The following is a 22,430-nucleotide window of genomic DNA, read 5'->3' as shown; positions in this document are numbered from 1 at the left end:
GATGCAATTTCCTCAAGTATCCTATAACACATTATATTCCTGAATATTTTTCTGAGTTTCTTAATTTGTTTTAAAACATATTCTTTAATTTCTAAGGTCTTATTAAATTTCAAAATAAAATAAATCCATAAGATACTTTTTCAACAGTCGCGCCTTAAACAGCTGTTCGAACAGGATCCACAGCTGAGAGAGCTGCTAGTATGTGTACTGTGGAATGTATCTGTGGCCTCTCCAACCTGCAGTGTAGGTGTTCTCTCCCTCTCTCGCTCACTCTATACACAGCTTGTGGAAAAGCAATACAAAACAGAAACCAGAAAAGAAACTCGCGCTCTCTCACTCTCTTCTGGAAATGTATCTTTATCTACGGGCGTACGAAGCGGCAATAACATCAGTTCCATTCCAATTTGCTCAGCGCGCGGACGCAGTTATTGCAAATACAGATTCTTCGTTTTCAAAAGTCATTGGAATTCGGTTCGAAAAAATCAAACGGGGAAAACAGACGGGAAGACAGGTTCCAGAATTTTCACACAGGACCGTGCATCGTACCGAAAATACACATTCCAGAGATACGCGCATATACGTTATGGTTTTTGTCTAGGTTAAGTGCGTGTATCTGTATCTGTGAGATACGCAATCGCAGTGCGTTCGGTGGCGATGCAATCGCAGTGTTCTCAAGGAATTGTAAACAAAGAACGTCGCAGGTGATTTTGCACAGCGGCAAATATCCCAGAGATATCACAGAGAGCAACAAGTTCAGCAAAAGAAAAAAACCAAAGGAAATCAGGTAGGTTGAAAGTATCTGATGGATACTTGGGAAGAAGAATTAGAGGAATACTTGTAGGTTCCCATGTGGATCAGATATCTGCCAGATAAGCAGAGTTTCCTTGAACTGCAGACACTTAGCTCTGAGATCCATTTTTTAATGTGGTATTTTAAAGATACTTTTGTACATGTTCGAACTCTAGGAATTCCTGCTCTAAATATTTGTTCTAGAAAGTCATCTTTGGGCTGACGTGTATTTGTCCCGCTTCCGCCTTGCACTGATAACAGAATCTGGGACATACTAAATTGAATATTCGATTTTGATTAGGGAGAAATGCCTTGTGTGTGACATATTCTATGATTTTTCATTCATTCAGACAGGCGAGAGCGAGAGCTAGCTATATAGCAGTATCTGTATCTGTCACCACATGGTCGGCATTTCAATTGACCGCCGTCCGCTGGACCTCTCTCTCTCTCTCTCTCTCTCCCTGCAGCGCCCCATTTCCATTTCCATCTCCAGCCTGGGCCTGGGCGATAAGCCTCTAAATATCTGGACTCGAAAAAGTCTGACGAACGCATAAATAGTTTTTTCTTCTGTTTTGTTTCTCTATGGGTGTGTGTTTATATAAAAAGGGGGGTCAGCAGTCAGGAGGAAGCTGCCTCGTTTTTAGTCACGTAGTCAATTGTCGGCCTTTGTTTTGGTTGCGTTTCATCCGCTCTCTGTTATGGTGCTCCTTTTCTCTGGAAAGCAACCCCTAAGAGTGTGGAAAGTGGAACCAGTGCTGGAATAGGGGTTGTGGAACTGGTTTTACGTCCGAGTTGCCAACTACTTTGGGAACAAGGACTCTTTGTGGAGGGAAATTATTAACTTTTTACAATATTTTAAAATATTATTAAACAAAAGAGAATATTTTTTACAATTTAATACATTTTTTAAGCATGAGAAACCATTTCTTGACTTGATTCCTTTGCAATACAGAAAATATCCTTTTTACATTCCAAGGATAAATACCTTTTATAAATTTCCCATATTTAACCAGGTCACAAACCCTGTTTAGCAACTTTGCCCGCTTTAAATTGCTTATCTAATTGAAATCATTTCTCCAATTAGAGTCTGGTTTGGATGATTAATGCCTCTTTTTTCGTATATATATATTTTTTATAAACAAAATACAATCTTCCAGCCGACTTGAATAGCTTCAATTAACTTACGATTTAGCCGTGCTAATTTATGAAATTTATAATTTACCGCTCCCCACTTGTAGAGACCTTTGCTTGTTTCAAATTTGAACCAATTTAAGCCGGGCTTTTTAGCCAATATTTGTGTGCTAATTAGCCTCGCAATGGCAACCGGTTGGCAATACAGATGTCGTTATATTTATTTGAAAACGAAAGTTAGTGCCTTATGGAGGCCAAAACCAGTGATGGATACAGGAATCCCGAGATGAAAGTGATGACAATTTATTAAATGGATGTGGATATAGAGGAGCTTAGAGCACAGAGAGAAATATTGTGATGAAATGAGATTGATATGATATCAAATTAAGATGTAATTTTTAAAATGAATATTAAAAGGATATAATAAGGGGAGTCATAAAGTAATATCTTAAGAGATTTTAAAAGAGTTTTAAGAAGTATCTACTGATTCACGATTTAATTTTAAAGATTTTTCTTAATGTGCAGCTGGGTAGCCAACCCACTTCCTTGTTGGGAAGACATCTCTTGGTAGCTTCTCCCCCCTGGAATTTTTCCAAGCTCATCTATCGGTTTAACGATGCTTTCAGCATAGACTTTGGACCGGTTTTGGATTGCGATTTTCATCTGGCATACCGTTTATGCTTACATTTTCAAGGTGAATTGTAAAATTTATGTGTGCACACGCTCCATGACGGCATCTGTCTGGCATTGGCAGGGGCGTCGTTTCAAGGGGGGAGTTGCTGGGGGTGAGCTACATACATTTGTCATTCATTGCTAATTAGCAAACTCGCTGAATGCACTTGAATCACTCTTTCCGCAAGTCCTTCCTTCCTTCCTGCCTGATGAATACGTAATGCGAATGCACAGGGGAAAAAGTAGGGCTTAGAAATTAGTGAATAAAATAGAAAAGTGTAATTAAAGTAACCTCTATCAATTAGAAATCATTTTGTCAGATATTAATTTATTTTTAAAACCCCTAAAATGAATTAATAATCTTCTCAGCTTGAGCTTAATTAACTTTACTCATTCTTTTCCCCAGTGTGACTTCTTTCTTGGTTTTGCTGTGGGGTTCACAAAGTTGTGGCAATCAAATTAACGCTTATAGAATTGAAAACTTTGTACCCCAATGTTGTATGTCTGGCTGGGACAGTAGAAAGCAAAAGTGGAAGTTCAAGTCGAAGTGGAAAGAACTTTTCCTAGCGGAAAAATTGAATTAATCCCGGAGAAGCAGCCACTGCAACATGTGGCCTGAAAACTGCCACCCGCTTCTGGCCGGGTCACAAAACTTGATTACACTTAACCAAATTGTTTGCATAATTCTGTTCTTAGAACTGTTTTTCTCTCTTTCTCCTCTTTATTGTGTTATTTTCTATGTTTTTCTTCCGGAGGTTTCCACCTGCGATGATGATATTAAAGCAAATGATGATGATGAAGTGCTTATGGTCGAGGCGCGTCTAACGAGACCCATTAAGTCTGCAAAAAAAAACTCGGAATCAAATTACAGTGCCAACGAAGAAATCAACGATTCGATGCGATTTTAATTATGCATTCGATCGACGGTTTGAGCCACGCAAATTGGCCATATTTAATGGAAATCGGGGGTTCAAAAAGGGGGCTTAAGGGGGTCAGAGGAAGCCTTACCCATCGCGAATTCCAAATGGGCAAATGTCACAGTAAATACACACACAACAAAAAATCAAAGAAAAACGGTGAGCTAAAGATGGTGTGGGGAAGGTCAGTTGGCGGGGATACTAGTCGTAGATATCTGACATTTAGCAGCTGCCAGACTTCAGACTCCGTCTGAAAGCCAGACTTCGTGCCACATTAACGCCAACTGCCCCAAAGAGGCGACAATCCTAAACAATTTCCACGATTCCCAACAAGAGACAAAATGCCAAAAAACACAAAGAGCAGGTGCAGTGAGAAAAACACTCTATGAAAATTTTCGAAAAGCTTTTAAGAAATTCAAGAAATTTAAATGTGAAACAAAAAACTTCCTAACTTTAGCCTTAACAATCTCTTTTTCATAGGAATTTTGTCTTGAAAATATTAAAATTCAATTTTATGCATTTTTATCGGCATTGACATGGAGTTTGTTTCGGAAATAAAACAAAGATACAATTTGTCTTCTTAAAGATTTTGTATCTTTTATCTTATAAACATCGCTTAATTATTTCTAAAATTAAAATGTATTCACTTTTAATTCCCGCTTAATAATCTTCCATCCATATTAATAATATGCAATTAATTAGAAAGAGAGAACAAATGTCCCCACCTCAAAATAAGTCAAGTTTAATTTTTGCAATAAAACTGGTATTTAGCTGATCAGATGCTGAAAAGATAGTGAAGATATTAACACCTATTATTAAGAAATAAAGGTGGATCATAATAATTTCTTTAGCTTACATAAAGAATGTATTATTATTTAAATTCAACCTTAAACTTTATGAATTTTCTTTAGAATGTCTTTATTGTATTTCAAGATTAACAAATGCTTGCATTAATTCAACTATTAATAAACATGAATTGATAATCATGTTTGCTTAGAGAGTAAAATGTTATACCCATTGAATTGATTTTTGACTTGTGTCATAAATTAAACTAAACTAGTTCCTAAAAGATCTAGTTGGAAATCCCCATTTGTTCTGATGAATATTTGGATTAAATATTTTATTAATTTTCAAGATAACTTCTAAAATGGCTTTAAGTGACTTAAACAATTTAAAAATGCATTTAGTATCAGGAAATTATTAATTAACGACTACTTCATCATATCACGTGTTTTAAAGACACATTTAATATTCATAATATTTGGTCAGCATCCGTCTCCATTAAAGTTAAATAAATACATTAAGAGACTTGAATTTGCTCCAACTAAGATTAATTTAAACGTCATTAAGAAAACGTGTTTCGCAACGGATGTCTTATTTACATTTCAAGAAGACGCCAGACTTAATTCAGCAAACATTTGTTAATGATTTGCAGTTTTAAGATGAATTTCTGGCTTTCCTCAAAAAAGTGCTCAATCTTATTTCAACTTTTTTAACTTGAATATATAACAAGTGTTTGTGTGGGCAGTTTCGACCAAAACGTGACATGGGTACACTTGGAACTTGACTTGAACCTTTATACTAATATTTTAAATACATTGAAATGTGCATTCAACACTTTGAAAAAGTAATTTTGCAATAAACAAAGTTTCCTTTAATGTAGATAATGAAAGGAGTATTTAAAGATTTCTTAACTTTTAAGTTCATAAATTTTCCATAATATAAATAAAATATTCTCTGAGTGCACTAACCATAGCTTGGTTTTAGTTCCAAATTGTCTATGGATGCACAGTTATGTGTCTGTTTTCGGTGGCTCATAAATGTCAGTGTTGACTACTGTTGGTTGAGTTATGGTTTTGGCCATGTCCAACTGCGCTCTGTTGCTTTGGCTTTGGCTATAGCCTCAACTCCCTCGGACCGGTCATAAAATTGATGAACGACATTGTGGGGGTCACCAAAGAGCAGAGCAGTCGGCCTTGCCAATGCTTTTCGCCCTCTGAAACTAAACCCAGCCCATAGAGCCACCTCTTGGCGGGGGTAAATAAGGCATCAAGTACTTTCTACCATTTGCACCTGAATAATGATGTCGTGTGCGCTCAAATTGTCGCATTGCATTTCATAGAATTTGTGCCCGCCTGTTGACAGTTTCATTTGAGGGAAAGTGTCGCCTGAATGGCGACTGTCAGGAAGCAGGGAAATAGGAAAATGCTCCTGATAAAAGGGGGCTGCAGGTGAACCACAGGTAAGCCTCCACAAAGTGAACATACAGTAAATTTCCTACTTACTTAGGTAACATTACATACACATACCAATCCATAGAAATCACTGCAACCAGGTCACCAGAATTGACAGTCCTTTTTTATACTCACTTTACTGTGACAGCAAGGACACCTATCAGCGCACAGGTGAGGAAACAGGTGCTGACTGGCCAGATACGCGGCGAGTAATGTTGGTGCGCCTGTCACATTGAACAAAAGTATCTGAGTATCTGAGTATCTACGTATCCGGACGAACTACCCGTTCAACCATCGCTTCCCTATACTCTTTTTTTTTATTCGTTGTTCCTCCCAGTAAGTCAGTGGGTCGTGGAATGAGCTTAGTCAGCATTTTGTACAAAAAATATTTCATAACTTAATTGCAGGCAAGCGCCAGATAACAAATTTTTTGCTGAACAAAAGCTGAAAACTTTTCCTCTTGGCTTTTCTTCGGAAAAGTGCAGTGCCGGGGCAAAAAAAAAAGAAGAGGCTATCTGGCGGTATTGCATAAAGGCCAGAATACTCGAAAATGAAACGCGGCACGCAAGCCCAAAATTGCTGAGGCAGCTTTTCCGAGGCAATTCTCTGTGGGTTTTCGTTTTCATTTGCAGCCAGTAGTTTTCTGTATGGTAGTTTTCTGCCTGCAGTTTTGTTGCATCTGTGAAAATGCAATACCAATGATGATGATGATGAAAGTCCATTTCATTACAACACGAATCACACCGCAAAAAGTCTGCTGATGAGGCGTGAATGGAAATTGATTGAGAGATTAGTTTTGGCCAACTAGCCGTGAGGCGAAGATGCGATGAAAATGTTGCCAAAGGAAAATTCAATGGCTTCTTGCCATGCAAAATCTCTGAAATCGAATTTGCCACGGTTATGCATTAATTTCCGTAACCATATCAACTTACAGCTCTTTCCCGACCGACTGCCGTTTGCAATTTGCTGCCAATTAAGTTTGGTAAAATGTGAAATCCAATTTCAGCCTTTGTCCTGGCCATCTCGCAGCTCGGAAATTCTGAATTTCTGAATTCCTGGACACCAGCAACCGCAGCCATAGCCTGTCTATGGTAATTAGAGCTGCCTGACATTTCACCAGCAAGCCTGGCAGTGGTCACACCTCAATTTATTTGTGCATTCCCTGTTAAATATTGAATTAAATTTTGCATATCCCGTTCGATTCGTGTTTTGACTTTACCATGTGGCCCCATCAATTTTGATCGACCAGAAATGTGAGTAATCCGAGTGTCGAGTGGCGTTGAATTGTTCAGACAACTTGGCAGGTGCTTCTGCACATAACAAAAACAACGTGGGGTATATGTGTACATATATATTAATAATACACGCTCAGGTAGTTTTATTACCTTTTTTTTGTGGGCTCGGGAACCAGGGTAATGTGCTAACTACATAAGCGGGATTGCCACTCGTAAATTTCATCATTTATTGCAATGAATTGAATTTAATGTTCAGACATTCATTAACATTTTGGAATATTACCATAAAGATGTTATACATTATACAGCCAAATTATCGCTAATATACTGACATTTATAGTTGAGATTATTTCAACAAGGCGACAGAGTGTGACAACCATCTTAATTAGTATTTAAAATATTCGGAGAGTTTGTGGAAATTTATAAAGTTGAGTTCATTTAAAGAGGAGAATAATATATAATAATATATAATAAAATAAAGGATTATAGAGACGAGTAAGTAGCTATATTTTAGTACTTAGAATTGTCTATCACCAATTAAGTGCTTATTGAGATAATTGAGAGAGTTCATGCTGAAGGAATATCTGTATTTCTTAAAACAAGTGTTTAAATGTAACAGTTTTCTACTTGAAACACATATAATAAAATGTGTTTTTGCTGTGAAATTTAAACAAAATCTGTAAACATGTTAAATATTAACTGCCAAAAGAACACTCCCTAGCACCCACAAAACACACCTCTTTACAGCAATTTCTGCGTGGGTGGTCATTCTTTTTCCGGTAATTTTAAGTTCTCTGGCATAAATACTGCAAACTCATTGCAACAAACATTTCACTGCACTTTGGAATTCTTGCAATTTAGCAAACTAAAGCAAAATATTTGGTTCATACTTTATGGGGAGCATAAAGCGATCCAGAGTTCGATGAACTTATGAAAGCAAACATTGCATTGAGGAGGGGGGGACATCGCCGGATGAAATAATATTTGCATTTCAATAAGTTTGATTGTGTAACTTGGCTTGGGGACTGGGATTTTGATTTACCGTTAAAGGTTTGGTCATCACTTCACAATGAAATCCAGTGTTTCGGTTCTGATCTGTGTGCTGCAGCCACGCGTATCTGTGAGATACATTTGCATAACTAACGGAGTTCTTTGAACCCCAATTAATCCACACGAACAGAAACAGAAACAGAAACAGCAGATGCAGGGCCAAGTTAGTCTAGGTATCTATGTATCTGTATCTACCTAAACGTGGAACAAGCCAAAATTGAAAAAATAGCTGATGAGTTAAATGGAATTGAATGACCGGATCGTAAAATTTAATGGCAGTCGCAGCAGAAAGTTGCCCTGGTTCTGATCCGAGTGCCAGCACAGCGAGAAACTTCATGTGGATGGAGGCGAAAAAAGTTACTGACTTAACAGTGATTTATTCTTGACATATATCTGGAAATCTACAGAATAATTGAGCAGCCAAGTGTCAGGTTAAAGCCCTTTTGTGGTGCCTTTAACCTTTGCGGTTTTTGTGGTTTTTACACTTTTAGAAAATCTATAAAAATGAAATATATCTGTTCCTCTAAAGCATTGATGATTTTCTCAGTGTAAATATGGAAATTCAAATAGTTCCGAGCAACCGGTTGCTTAGCCCATTAAACTGGGCGGGATTATTTAATATTTGCTGACATCTCCGCTGTCGCTTAACACATGTTAGCCAACATAAATCGCACTCGTCCAGGGCATCCATAATTCTGGCCAAAAGTGTTGGCCAAAATGCTGCTTATTAATAAAAGATCTTATCTTCCGAGTGACTGATTAATGTGAGCAATTACCTTCTCAAGTACGAGAGTCTTGACTTTGGGAAAATAAATTAGTGCCGATTAATTATTCAGAGCCATTCCGTTCCTTGAAGAGCATACATCAGCCGTGGCAGACAAGCAGGCTTAATACGTCCTTGTGGCTTCTGGGCAAGTCCTTTTCGTATTTTGGGGTAAAAGCATGAACTATGGAGGAGTCAAGCCTCTTAGGTATGCAAATTGAATGCCACACAACGAGGCAATGCGCGTTTATCTTAAAGATGCGAATTAACAGAGCACCGCTAATTAATATCAATTAAAATTTATTGGCACGTTAACTAAGCCACAATCTATGTATGTGGCCCGTTTTGAACACAAAAACGGAACTGGAATTAAACTCGAATATATTAAATGCTGTTCCCTGTCAGGTGAGATAGATGGGAGGTACATTGGCTGAAATAAACATGGGGATATTATGTCTGACAGCGATGAGGGAGCTGTAAAAAGTGGTTTTGTGAGCTCAACAAGGTTATAAGTTAAGTAATTAAATTAAATTATATTTAAATTAAGATTTTTACAAAGGAAATGTATGAGAAATAAATGTTTTTATGTTTTTACGGATTCAAGAACTAAATATTTAAGGAAATGCCTGCAAGAAAAGCAAAGTAAAGTGTGTTAGGAGGTAGAGATACAATTTCCATTCAAATATCTTTAATAGTTTCCATATTTCAGAGAGATGGTTGACACATGTTATTAATATTTAACAAATTCCCCACTTTTTCAATTGAGAAATAATAAAAAGTTGAATTTTTAAAGCACCCAGCAACGGGAATCTTTAACTTATTGAGATGCAAAGTAAAGTATCTGAAACTGTGTCTCCCCCTCAGTTGTTGTATCTTTGTCAGTGCATATTATCTAGGGGCGTCGGTAAAGGGAATATTAAATTGCAAATTGATGCTGTCAAAGTAAATTTATACAGATACTTGCATTTTAAAGAGCATCTTCCCGGCTGGGTGGTGGTTGTCCCACAATTCAGACCCGTTTTATTGTCGTCGTCGTCAGCGTGTTGCGAGCGCAGTAAAGTCATTGCCATAAAACAAACGCTCGATGGCAGGTCAAATTAAAAAGCGCTCATTAAAATAAATTGCCAAAACTGTCGAATACCCAAGCAACAGCTTGTTCCCATTCCTATGCCCAAGCCCCTAGTTCCTTACCCGGGGGGAATACTAAAAAGATATTATTTGGCAGCGGTATTAATCAATATTGAAGTCGATTTCAATTTCGATTTCGAGTTCACTGAGCTTGGAAATAGATGGAAAAAGAGAGAACTTCTGCTTTACACATGGTCGGAGATTTAAGGCCAGAAAATCGATGACCTTCCTGTATTTTGGTTACACATTTTTGAAGCTTATGGTTTCCTTTTTATACCCTTAAGAAGTATTTTAGGTTTAGTCAGAAGCTTCTAAATATGTGAAGGAGTCATTTCCGACCCCATAAATCATATATATTATTGATCAGCATTGACAGCTGAATCAATCTAGTCATGTTCGATCCAAAACAAAAATTTTCGAAAATTTATCAAAATTTGAAAAAACGATAAGGGGTTACATCATTAAAATTGTCAAAAATCTGAAAAAATTAATATTTTTAACTGAGTATGCAGATTTGTTAACCTAATAAAAACTAAAATAGGAAAGCTTTCCGAATTGAAATTAGTGCATTTTTGGCTGAGTTATGATATTTTTAAACTTTGATTTCAGAAGAAAAATTACTATGAATTTTGGTTACCAAAATGCTAACATTTCCAAATGAATTATGATAAATTTCCGATACAATTCTGTAATTCAATTGCAAACTGCAAGGGTATATAAACTTCGCTTTTCCGAAGTTAGTTTTCTTTCTTGTTTTTATATTTGTTTTTCTTTTTCAGCAGACTTTAAAATGGCAGCGGACTGGCGACTGATGAATCCCTATGGATTCCTGCTTTTACTCCTCATCCTGCTTTTTGTGGGCATACCTGTGGAGGCGGAGGTGTACACGGCTCTGGCGGAGATGGAGGAATTACTTGAGACTGAATCCGTACTGATTACCAACCTCGAGGGCTACATAAGAGCTCAGGAGAACAAGCTGAATTTCCTCAAAAAGTAAGTAGAGCACTCAATTTGATATTATTAATATTAATTGAGGCCTGAGAATTGATCATTTAAGTTGTCAATTTTGAGAATTAAAGCCCATGAGCTTATTAACTGCAACTCATATGTATTTAGATTTATTTGTAAACATTTAAAATGAAGAAATATCTGTGAAAAAATCACATACCTTAATTTACCACATTAAAGCACACGCCTTCCATTTGCTAATACAAAGTAATTATTGAACATTTGTGCTTTGGGATATTTGTTATTTGCAAATAACTAAAGTCCCAACACCATTACTAATTAGTTTACCACTAGATAATAAAGGTTTCCTTTCTATTTAATTACATTTAATGAATTTGACCATTCAGTTGGGAACTTTTGGTTGCAGCGTTTGCACAAAATGTTTTACTCTTGTAATTTAATATTTTTTCAAGCTTAATTAAGCTGAAATAAATGAAAAAGGTAGTTGAAATCAGGTTTACATTTCAGCATTTAATTAAATGAAATCTTTAAAATATATAGTTTAGTACAGAAATAATACTAATATAATTTAATTGCATTAGTTATGTGAGGTTCTTGTTCTGGAAGAGAATATTAGCCTTGTTAAATCCAATTTAAAATCATAGTGCATACTAATGGGTTACCTTAAGTCATGCTTATGAAATCCAAATCACAATTAGCAGGCTTGTATTTTTACGATTTTGAAAACCACAGGCATAATTATGCATTAATTAAGGTTAAGCAGCATGAACAACCAAAGCGGAATAAAACCTTTCTCTATAATTTATGGCGGGTTAAGTCTCTCTCTCTTGATTTTTGATCGTGTGCAGGGTCCAGGAAAAATACCATTAAACTGGCTTTGGGCACTGCCTCAAGCTCTTTAATTTAGCATAAATATTTCCTATGCAAATGGTGCCAAGATGTTTCTAGTCGGGAAATGGGGAAAGAAAAAGAAAACAAAAGGCGGTTCGGGTTCAGGTAACCGCCTGCACTCGGGGTAATTGCTTTTGCCACGTGCGAGTGGCAGCTGTTGCACGTAGCACCTAGTACTATAGACATATGTATCTGTATCTGTATCCGATGATTGCAGATATATATCTTTTGCTTATGTGCGACGGAGATCTATGTGCAACTGGCAGCGGAAACAAATGGGGGAGCTCAGAGCTCACAGCTCACGAACTCAAAGGAGCTGCAGGATGCGGTGCGACAACTCCCCTAATCAAATAATGCCACAACGCCAGGCGCACTCAGGATCTATCTTGTATCTTGTTTCTGGCAGCTCTGCGGCGGTTCCTGAGCTGTTGCTGTTCCTCCGGCTGTCCCTGCCTTTTGCCGCAACAAAAAGGACGAGACAGGATCCTCAGAAAACAGCTGACAGCTGTGAGCCTGGTGTGTCTGTCTCTGTCTCTGACACTGACTTGGTCGCATTCGCATTTGCCGTCCCTGTCTCGTTATCCTTGTGCGCTGTCATTGCCCTGTGCCTGTCGCTGTCCCTGTCTCTGTCTCTGTCTCTGCGAATCCTTCGGATACAGCCTCTCGTCATCTGTCCCTGTGAGCCGCCTGTGTCGCGTGCCGTCTGCCGGAGTTTAAATTTTAATGCGGCTTTAAATCTTCCAACTAGCCAGATGGCAGGCACGGAAAGAAAATTAAACAAAAACAAGATCGGAGTTTAAATATAGATGGATTAATAGTATTTATAACTTGGTAGATATTTTATTATGACTTACATACATTAATTTCTTACTCTACTTATTGTTAGTATCAAAATTAATGAAGATCCCTTCGATCTTTCATTTTTATGTACGTTTTCTTGCTGTGTAGTGACTGCAAATTATGGCTAATCCGTTTAACAGTTTCTTCATCACTTTGATTTGTTTTGGCTGCCGGTCAAGCAGCCGCTTTTGCCCTAGGACCTTTTGGCCAAAAGCCAATTAAATTGGCCAACGCAGCGGGACAAAGGACAACACGCGCGCGCTTCCAATTTGCGGGGGTCTCAAAAGGATGTTGCCGCGTATATGCATATGCATATGCGGGAAATGGGAAAATGGGAAATTGGTATAGGGATAGGGATGTGGAAATGAAAATATATGTACTCCTATGTGGACCTGAAACTGGATGGAGGTGGCCTACGAATACAAAATGTAACGGTCGCTTGAGCAGCAAAAAGCAGGAGGGGTTGTCCTCAAGGGAAGGTTTTTAGTGTTTGCACGAACAACAGAAGCGAACAAGTTATATTTTTGATAGAGATTATGAACGACAATCAAATACCCATGATTCTGATATAAATTTAAACATTTTATTTAAATTTTAAAGTGAAGTTTTGGGTAAGGCTATAAAGTTAATTATGAAGATTTATGGAAAAGAATATGTGTATTATATTATTTTATGAATTCTAAAAAATTCATTACCTTGCATTATATATTATATACATAAAAAGTTATTTAAATTTATTTAAGACAGACAAAGTTCCTTGTATCGACTTACATACATTTTTTTTAAGATTAAAATTTCTAAAATTATTTTTATTAATTTCTCTGTTTTCCAAAAATAAATTTACTTTAATTTTCAAAGACTTATAAAAGAGAGTCTCTATGCAATTTCTTGATGATTTGATTTTAAAAAATTAAAATTTAAATATCAATAATAAATTATTTATTTCATAAGCATTTATAAAAGCTTTATTGTCAAATTCTCAGATTCTTCTTCAGAAGTAGAAGTCATAATTAAATTTAAATAGAAAAACTTGATATGCTTAAAATTTTGGTAGCTCTAGTTTATGACAAGACTTGTTTATACTTTTAATATGTGCATATTAAAATGAACTGTTTTGTTTCTTTGTTCTGCTCACTAACTATGCACTTAAATTGTGTTTAAAAACTTAAAAAAATAAATAAAAACCTGATATGTCTTTAGTGATTGCTAAGAAAATTTGACAAACAAGTGGTGGTGCTACTAAACTTTATAATTCATAAAAAAATGTTAATCAAAATTTTATGAATGAAAGTCAGCTAATAAATGCTGTTGCTTAGAAAGCAACTGGTATTTCTATAAAAAGTAGATGAATGAAAAAGACTACATTTCTTGTATTTATGTATATTATCTTAGCCTTAAAGGTGTTTCCTTTATGTGACAATATTTCAAGGCCTTTTTGATAGTTGTTATATACAATACTACCCTAGATTTACATAAGGTTATATAGGTGTATATGAATAAAGTTGATGAGCCCCATGCATCATACCCTCTAATTCCCCTGTAAGTGGTATCAAAACAGAACTAAAACCCTGAGGGGATCGCTCTGCAGTTATGAGTTGGTAAATAAGAATTAAAAACGCTGATAAAGCGAACCGAATGGAACGCCGGCTGCTCCTGCCTTTTTGATGGTTGATTTCGAGTCTGAAATGTCTGAGTTCGGAGCACCGAATGCGTTTTCAACCCTCATAGTCACCGTCGCCGCGCAGGAGCAGATGTTTCGATGTTTCCTCAACTTCTGGCCTAATGGAACGCGCCAAACACAGTCGTTCATTGTACCCAAAGTACGGGTACGGGTGTCTTATGTACAACTTTGAGTAAATGAGTAGTGGTGGCTGTGGCAGTGGCAGTGGCAGTGGCAGTGGTGAAGGAAGGGGAGGGAAGATCCACTCGGCTGCACGCCGGCGCAGGAAGTGGAGGAAGTCGAGGAGCTGCGACCTGGAACGGCTCCTCAGATCAGTTGAGTCGCAGTTCTCGAGGCGAACGGTTGTGCGAGAGTGGAAACGCTCCTTAAAAGTTATAGAAAATTGTTAAAACCAAGTAGAAGCTGCCAAAGATCGGTTCTTGGGAATATTTATTATAAAAAACCATCAAGCAAAGTGTTTTTAATATAACTTCTTGACAAGATCTTATATTTAAACCCAGTACCAAAGTGAAACTAACTCAAGATCATCCCCTAAAAAATTTTACTATATAGTAACTAGTACAGTGCGATCGCCATGTCGCAGCATAATTATACCAATCCGGCTTTTTGCCAGAACAGCGAGTTCTATCCCGTGCCTAGCAGCGGTCAAGTTGAGTCCATTTACAATCGAAGTTTGCAACTGAATTTCGGTCCAGCTCCGCCGCGCAGTACCCGCGATCCTCGCGAAGGTCCTTTGCGCATACAAAGAAGCCTCTCTACGCGATCGGTGGCCAGGAAGCCGCAACAGCAGCTGCAGCAACCACAAAATCATCATCAACAGCAGCAGAAATATGCAGGAAATCCCCAGCCTTATTCTGGCAAACCCCAACAATATCCTGCCAATCAGCAGACATCCTCCTCTGGCCGGTATGCGTTGGTTCCACTCGAAGAACTCAACACGAGTCGAGCTGGTCGATATGCCATAGTGCCAGGACAGGCTGCCCAGAGATTGGCCAGATCACAGGATAATCTAGATTGCTATAGCTCTAGGAATGGCTTGCATGAGGAAGCAGAGGAGCCGCACTCTTTCCACGAGGAGCCCCACCAGGAGACCCAGTTTGCCAGCTTGCCGCCCAATCTCAACCAACCCATCAAGCCAAGAAACAATAGGAATAATAATAACCCAAATCCCAATCAAACTCAGCTCAAGAGCGCCTTTAGCAGTGATTTTGGAAGCAAGACCTTCTTGATTGTGGACAAGAATAGCAACCAGAGATACCAGATGGTGCCCACGGCTGAGGATGAGGAGCTGGTGGATGAGAATCAGGAGATTATACAGATGCACAACGGTCGCGCACATCGATATGCAGTGGTGCCCACGGATGGGGATGATGATGACTATCCGGAGGAGCAGGAACAGCAGGAGACTTGCCTGAGTAACTCAGAGTTGAGTCAGCAGTTTGCTGCGAGGACTTCAACTCCTCAGCAAAGGAATGCAGCAGCGGCAACGAGGGCACTCCACGAGCTACTGATCACGCCCAGGAAAATGCAGCCACCGCCAAGATTGGCTCATTCCACGCCCCGGAATGCCGCCCACCATGAGCAACTGCAGCTGGAGCGACGTTTGGAGATTTACAAAAGCCAGCAGATTTACCAGAGTCAGCAGATGGCAGGACCTCCGCCAAGTTTGCCACTGCGGCCGAACCGACTCTCTCCCCAGAGACTTCACTATGAGACGGTAAAGCCACCGGCTAATCTGCAGATGACCGATCGCTCCATGGCTGTCATCAGTCCCCGGGTTCAGGAACAGGAACGGGAACTCGAGCAGGACATGGGCAGCATCCAAGGGAAGCCATCGAAGAATAATAATACATATACCCAAAAGATGGCCAATGCCACCATTACCTTAGCTGTAGTTTCCTTGATGCTCGTCCTTGGCAGCACCATGAATGCAGGTCTCACCATTTACATGATAGCTCACGTAAGTCCCGAAAATACTCTAAAATCCTGTGACAAAAGTAACCTTTAATTTCTTCCCATAGTTTGGCAAAGCCTTCTATCTCCAGTTCGGTTTGGTGGCCTCTTTTTGTGGCATTGGACTTGGTTTTCTGGGCTTCAAGTCGCGTCACTGCGAGTGGCTGCCCAATAGAAGCTACAGTTCTGGCTATATCCTGGTGACCGTCTTTTGTCTCTTCAAAACCTGCGGGCTGCTGGTTATACTCGTCTTGGATCCTTTCCCAGGACTGCCTCTTCATGATGTCACCACTGGTGTTATCCTGGGACTCTCCACCTTCACCATGTTCTTCATTGGCTTGGGTGTTCTGGGAACGCTGTGGTGCCACCGTCCTCCGCCAGATAACCGTGTGAATGTGGTTTAATTTTAGGAAATTTTGGTTAATACTTAAACTTAGTTTGTAATTAGTTGTAATTCAACAAGAACCTGGCACACTGAACGGCTAAAAGACCAAAAAACAAAGTATTAGATTTGTAATTCAAAGGAAGATCATCATCCGCTAACGACTGTATATACTAAGTGGGTTGTATTTATATCTAAATTATCATTTGTTTTATCTGTAGAATTTTTTATAAGCTAATAACTTATTGTTCACCCTTAGTTTTTAAGTAAAAGAATAAAATAAAGGCACTGGAATACCAAATTGAATGGAATTCATTGGGGGACTTTAAAGGGAAACTACATTTAATATGCTTTTGCAGGGTAATATAATATAATTTTACTCACAAGCTTCTAAATATGTGAATATATTCTTGATCAGCATCAACATTTTCCATTTTTTCAAAAAATAATAAGGGTTACATCGTTAAAATTGTCAAAAATCGGCAAAAATAATAATAAATAAATAATAAATTTAAACTGAGCATGTAGATTTGTTAACCTAGCAAAAACGAACATAGGAAAGCTTTTCGAATTGAAATTATTGCATTTTTGACTGAGTTATGAGTTTTTTATTTTTTGATTTGCATATAAAAATATCTACAAATATCTAGGCAAAGAATGCGAATATTTTAAGCTTCAGATTCAATTTTATAATTAATTTGCAAACTTATTTTTAATAATCTATTTTAGAAGAATAATTCAAATACTTTTCCCTATTTTGGATACAGTAAAAAGTACAATTTAAAACAAGAAACTTACAGAATAAGGAAAACTCTCTTTTAAGTCAAGTAATATTTATGTGGCTTAATAGGAAAAACATAGCTTTATTTTCCCCCACTTAATTTTAATGTTTTTCCGCTCACTTATTGGTAAACACTCAAGTTACCGAACAGCAACTCGCCCAAAGTCTGGGATTGATTTTGCCCAAGGACTTGGCCAGTTCCCTGCTTTCCCAAGTTTAAACTTGACCAACTTTAATGCAATTTGCCTGCTCGCGGAAAGCACTTAGTAAACTGTCTGCTAACTTTGCCTTATTCTCTCTCTCTGATCCCTTCCAGCAAAATGGACGAGTACCAAAGGGAGCATTCGGATGCCTCCGGTGATATTACTACCTACGTTTCCAATCCCATTAATGCTTACCTGTTGACCAAGAGGCTGACCACCGACTGGCGGCAGGTGGAGAATCTTATGGAGCACGACGTGGGCACGGAGTTCGTGCAGAACATCACCCAGTATCGCCATGTCCTCAAGTTTCCCTCGGACGAGGATCTCAATGGAGCGGCTGTGGCACTGCTCCGCCTGCAGGACACCTATCAGCTGGACACCTCCAGTGTGGCACGCGGCAAGCTGAATGGGATTCAGTACAGGTGAGAGGGGATTTTTTTACTTAATATTTTTGTACAAATGAGACACCTTCGAAATTGGATAACTGTCGCTTAATCCCGGGGATTTTTACTGACCAATTTGGTATCCTGCAGCACGGAGATGTCCTCGGACGATTGCTTCGAGTTGGGGCGACAGTCGTACGTGAACAATGACTACCATCACACGGTCCTCTGGATGAACGAGGCAATGGCCCGGATGCTGGAGGAGCCGCACAACCACACCCAGAGTTTCACCAAGGCCGAGGTCCTTGAGTATCTGGCCTTCTCCACCTACAAGGAGGGTAAGTGCAGGCATCTTTGTCCATTTTTACTTACTTCTATTTGTCCCCAAAGTGGGTGCTGCACCTGGAAAAAATTCGTACCTAAAATAATCATAAAATACTTTACATTCTTTAAGGTAGCAAAATTAATTTCAAATCAATTATTATAAATTTAAACTTAAGCTTATTATATTGTACACTTCTGGGCAAAACCTTCTAGGAATTCGTCCTTGAATGTTGTTAATTAAATTCTCAGAGTGTTTGCTGTCCATTCTCGTTTTAGTCCCCAGCTCGTTTGCATGGCACTTTCGAGGTCCATCTGGCTGCAGGAAATTGCACTCTGTCCCCAGCTACTGGGTGTCTCCTCTCCTCCTCCTGCCACCACTTTCCACCAGGTGATTCTGGCCAGGTGGAGTCCCTCCAAAGGGCCCTCCATTAAGTGCGATAAAGTGTTGGCCATCTGCAGCCAGCCAAAAGCGACAATGTAGCTCCGGTAGTGTTGGCCAAGAGCAATCACGTAGAACTGAGAGCTGGCCGGGGATCAGCACGTCCTCGGCTTAGACCCAGGCTGGTTTATTAACGTCTTATTACTCCGGATTGCGTTCATCAAGGAGTTGTCTCAAAGCACACGTACTTGTATGTTTGTGGCCTCCGGAGGCGGTGCCTCTTACCACTTTTGTGTAAAGGAAACACGATTTATGGGCGGAGTGAAAGTGTCACCATATTGTGCTGGAAAAACAACACAAATGGGCCCGCCCTCGAGGAAAGTGACAGGCTTTTCCGCACTCCAGAACCTGCCTTTTGCCCCTCTCGTTCTATAAAATGGCACACATGTGTCGGGAGATGCAAATTTAAATTCCTGTCGCCGACAGGACCTCAAAAGTTGAGGTGGATGTGGAGGTTAAAGCTGAAGGCTGCTCGGAGTCAGTGATGGCAGGGAAATGTTTCAGTTTTTTTGTGAAGTGAGATTTGGCTTTTAAAATTCGGTAGAATTTCATTTCCATTCCCTTAAGCATTTATAAATCTATTTAACATACAGTTTCACCTACTTTTCTTTTAATTTTAACCTATAACTTTGTTGTCACCACTTTTCCGTCTAACTTATTAGCAAAGTCCTGGGATAAATGGTCGCCTGGTCCTGGACACAAATGAATAAATAAGTGAGCAGCTGGCAAAGTTTTCCAACAATCCAATCGACTCCGATGGCCTCTACAACAAAAACAAAATACAAAAATATAAAACAAGAAACTTTCAAAGTGGAAAACTCACCACAGACAGCAAAGAAACTGTGGCATACTTTCGGGCGGAGTCATGTTTATTTAGTGGCGCATCACACTTAACCTTAACCCCTTCTAGCCACACCACCCTTAACCCCTGATGAATTAATTGTGTGGGTCGCCCAAGTGGAAAACTCTTGACTTTAAATAAGTTTTTCTTTTTACTGATGCCCTCCTTAAATATTTATACCACAATTTTATCTCGTTTAATGATAGAGTTCGTGTTAATGTGTTCACCCTTTAGTGGAAGCTTTTGGGTTTAGTTAGCGAACTTTAGCAAGTTTTGTGTAATTAATGTGGAGTAAATTAATAAAGACTTAAATAAATGATTTCTAATATATTTAAATATTTAAGGTCTTTTATAAGGAACAAAAAAGGATTATAAGTTCAGCAAGTCAGCAAACCATAGAACTCTGCAATTGAATTATAGGATTAAATCGCAAATATTATTATATGATTTTTTGAACCGATATGACAATTTTATCGACAAATTCAAAAATGCGTTAATTTCAATTCGGAAAGCTTTCCTATGTTAGTTTTTGTTAGGTTAACAAATCTGCATACTCAGTTTAAAATTTTAATTTTTGGCGATTTTTGACAATTTTAACGTAACATCGTAACCCTTATAAAATTTTGAAATTTGACAAATTTTTAAAAATTTTAAATTTCTACCAGACAGTGCTAGATCGATTTAACTTTCGATGCTGATCAAGAATATATATGATTTATGGGGTCGGAAATGACTCCTTCACTATTTTTAAAGCTTCTGACTAAATTCATAACACCCAATAATAATATTATACTAAAGAATGAAAGAACAGTTCATAATCAATTTGGGACATGGAATATTGATTACTTTGTCCCTTAATTATTCATATCCTTTATTTTAATACGTTTTCGGTATGTTTTCTTGACTTACAGGTAATATCGAGAGTGCTTTGACCATGACTAACGAGCTGCTCCAGCTGCTGCCCCATCATGAGCGAGCCAATGGCAACAAGAAGTTCTACGAGAAGGAGATTGCCAACCAGGAGCAGTTAAAGAAGATGAAAGGCGACGATGGCACCGACGAAATGCCCAAGTCCGATTTGGTAAGATATCTCAGAACATCTGGGAAAAATCTATTTTATAATTATAAATATTGATTTACACTAGCCCGTGGCCAAGAGTGATCCCGGTGTGTTTGACATTACCGAGAGGAAAGCCTACGAGATGCTATGCCGTGGTGAACTGAAGCCCTCGCCCACGGAATTGCGACCACTGAGGTGTCGCTATGTGACCAATAATATACCCTTCCTGCGGATTGGTCCCTTGAAGCTGGAGGAGGCCCACCTGGATCCCTACATTGTGATCTATCACGATGCCATGTACGACAGTGAGATTGAGCTGATTAAGCGAATGGCTCGCCCACGATTCCGAAGAGCCACAGTCCAAAATTCCGTAACAGGAGCTTTGGAGACAGCCAACTATAGGATCAGCAAGTCCGCTTGGCTAAAGACCCAGGAGGATTCCGTCATCGAAACTGTGGTGCAGCGCACGGCAGACATGACCGGCCTGGACATGGACTCTGCCGAGGAACTCCAGGTGGTCAACTATGGCATTGGAGGTCACTACGAGCCGCACTTTGACTTCGCCCGGGTGAGTTGTAACCTCCGGGAAATATTTTTGGTTTTAAATTTAATTTGTTTGTGTATATATATTTTTTATTTTGATGCAGAAAGAGGAAAAGCGCGCCTTTGAGGGTCTCAATCTGGGCAACCGCATTGCCACGGTTTTGTTCTACGTAAGTTTTTGATTTAATTGCAAAGTTTGTTTGTACTCTAAGGATAATTGGGAAAAACGCAAATTAATCCGAAACACATGCCCCTTTTTATGTCGGAGCTTATAAAGTTCCATGAGGTTTCCTTTTTTTCCCACTGGCCAGGTACACAAATCATTAGTGAGGGCTTATTTATAAATAGAAATCAACGTGGGCTGCAACTCTGTGGCATTCCATTCAACATTCAGCAAAGTCCAGAGTGAATGGGGAGAACGCACAATGGCCACAAGAATATCTATGAAAAGCAAAACATTCGCACAAAGGTTGTTTTCCTTTATATGCAGTTTCATTTGCTGGGAATTATATACACCTGAATTGAGCAGAAAAACACAATTAAGAGAGGTCTTAGGGTCTCAGAGATCTTTACGGTTTACTTGGGCAAATTAAGTTTAATAAAATATTTTGTAATATTTTCTCTAGATGAGTGATGTGGAGCAAGGTGGTGCCACCGTTTTTACATCCCTCCATGCAGCTCTGTTTCCCAAAAAGGGAACGGCTGCCTTTTGGATGAACCTGCACAGAGATGGCGAGGGAGATGTGAGGACTCGACATGCAGCTTGTCCCGTCCTGACGGGCACCAAGTGGGGTGAGTCTTGAATATAAATATTAATTTTACATACTTTATTAATTTAAATTCCTCTTCAATAGTGTCCAACAAGTGGATCCACGAGAGGGGCCAGGAGTTCCGCAGACCCTGCTCCTTGGACGAGGACCATGGCGAGTTTGCCATTTAGGCCTTGGAGTAGTTAGTGCAATGCAACGAATCTTAATGCGGAATCTCATCCTTCGCTCGGCCATTGAATTCCTATTGTAAATACACAGCATCCAGCCCGGAGGCGGCCGCATCTCTTCTACTTACCGGTTCCCCCTTCCAAGGAGCCCCCTCTCTACCTAGCTATATCCTAGACACGTATGGAATTTATCTACTTTTGTATATTTGCCTAGTTTAAATAGTAGAAAAAATTGCAAATAAAATTGAAATTGAAAGCAAGAAAACTGCGCATTTTATCTTTAT

At 38.9% G+C, this 22,430-nt stretch overlaps 2 protein-coding genes across 4 annotated transcripts; both read left to right on the top strand.

Moving 5' to 3' along the window:
• The first annotated feature begins 269 nt into the window (after positions 1–269).
• Positions 270–22,411, top strand: PH4alphaEFB (prolyl 4-hydroxylase subunit alpha-1). 3 transcript variants are annotated; one of them, XM_020956030.2, is made up of 9 exons: positions 270–784; positions 10,699–10,912; positions 17,733–18,041; positions 18,153–18,340; positions 20,518–20,687; positions 20,752–21,234; positions 21,314–21,379; positions 21,836–22,001; positions 22,064–22,411. In XM_020956030.2, exons 2-9 carry the CDS (start codon positions 10,710–10,712, stop codon positions 22,147–22,149), a joined length of 1,671 nt encoding a protein of 556 aa, XP_020811689.2. In that variant the 5' UTR covers positions 270–784; positions 10,699–10,709; the 3' UTR covers positions 22,150–22,411. The 3 variants fall into 3 exon arrangements, with proteins under 3 accessions (XP_020811689.2, XP_020811690.2, XP_086696810.1); XM_020956031.2 differs by having other exon boundaries at positions 346–784; positions 10,702–10,912; XM_086840684.1 differs by lacking the exon at positions 270–784 and adding an exon at positions 6,976–6,996 and having other exon boundaries at positions 10,702–10,912.
• spdo (sanpodo) lies at positions 14,777–16,936 on the top strand. Its single transcript, XM_020956029.2, has 2 exons — positions 14,777–16,260; positions 16,322–16,936. Exons 1-2 carry the CDS (start codon positions 14,875–14,877, stop codon positions 16,655–16,657), a joined length of 1,722 nt encoding a protein of 573 aa, XP_020811688.2. The 5' UTR covers positions 14,777–14,874; the 3' UTR covers positions 16,658–16,936.
• Positions 22,412–22,430: the final 19 nt, after the last annotated feature.

The sequence above is a fragment of the Drosophila serrata genome, unplaced genomic scaffold (assembly GCF_035046125.1).
Source record: "Drosophila serrata isolate PLE 108 unplaced genomic scaffold, ASM3504612v1 contig_382, whole genome shotgun sequence".
Taxonomy (NCBI): Eukaryota; Metazoa; Arthropoda; class Insecta; order Diptera; family Drosophilidae; genus Drosophila; species Drosophila serrata.
Note: the sequence above shows the minus strand (reverse complement) of the source record. Positions and strands in the feature narration are given on the sequence as shown.

Bases quoted from the DNA above. Each gene is read 5' to 3' on its own strand.
- PH4alphaEFB (XM_020956030.2), top strand. From the start codon at position 10,710: ATGGCAGCGGACTGGCGACTGATGAATCCCTATGGATTCCTGCTTTTA. The intron at 21,235-21,313 runs GTGAGTTGTAAC...ATTTTGATGCAG, and splicing joins CGCACTTTGACTTCGCCCGG to AAAGAGGAAAAGCGCGCCTT. The intron at 21,380-21,835 runs GTAAGTTTTTGA...TATTTTCTCTAG, and splicing joins TTGCCACGGTTTTGTTCTAC to ATGAGTGATGTGGAGCAAGG.
- spdo (XM_020956029.2), top strand. From the start codon at position 14,875: ATGTCGCAGCATAATTATACCAATCCGGCTTTTTGCCAGAACAGCGAG. The intron at 16,261-16,321 runs GTAAGTCCCGAA...TTCTTCCCATAG, and splicing joins CCATTTACATGATAGCTCAC to TTTGGCAAAGCCTTCTATCT.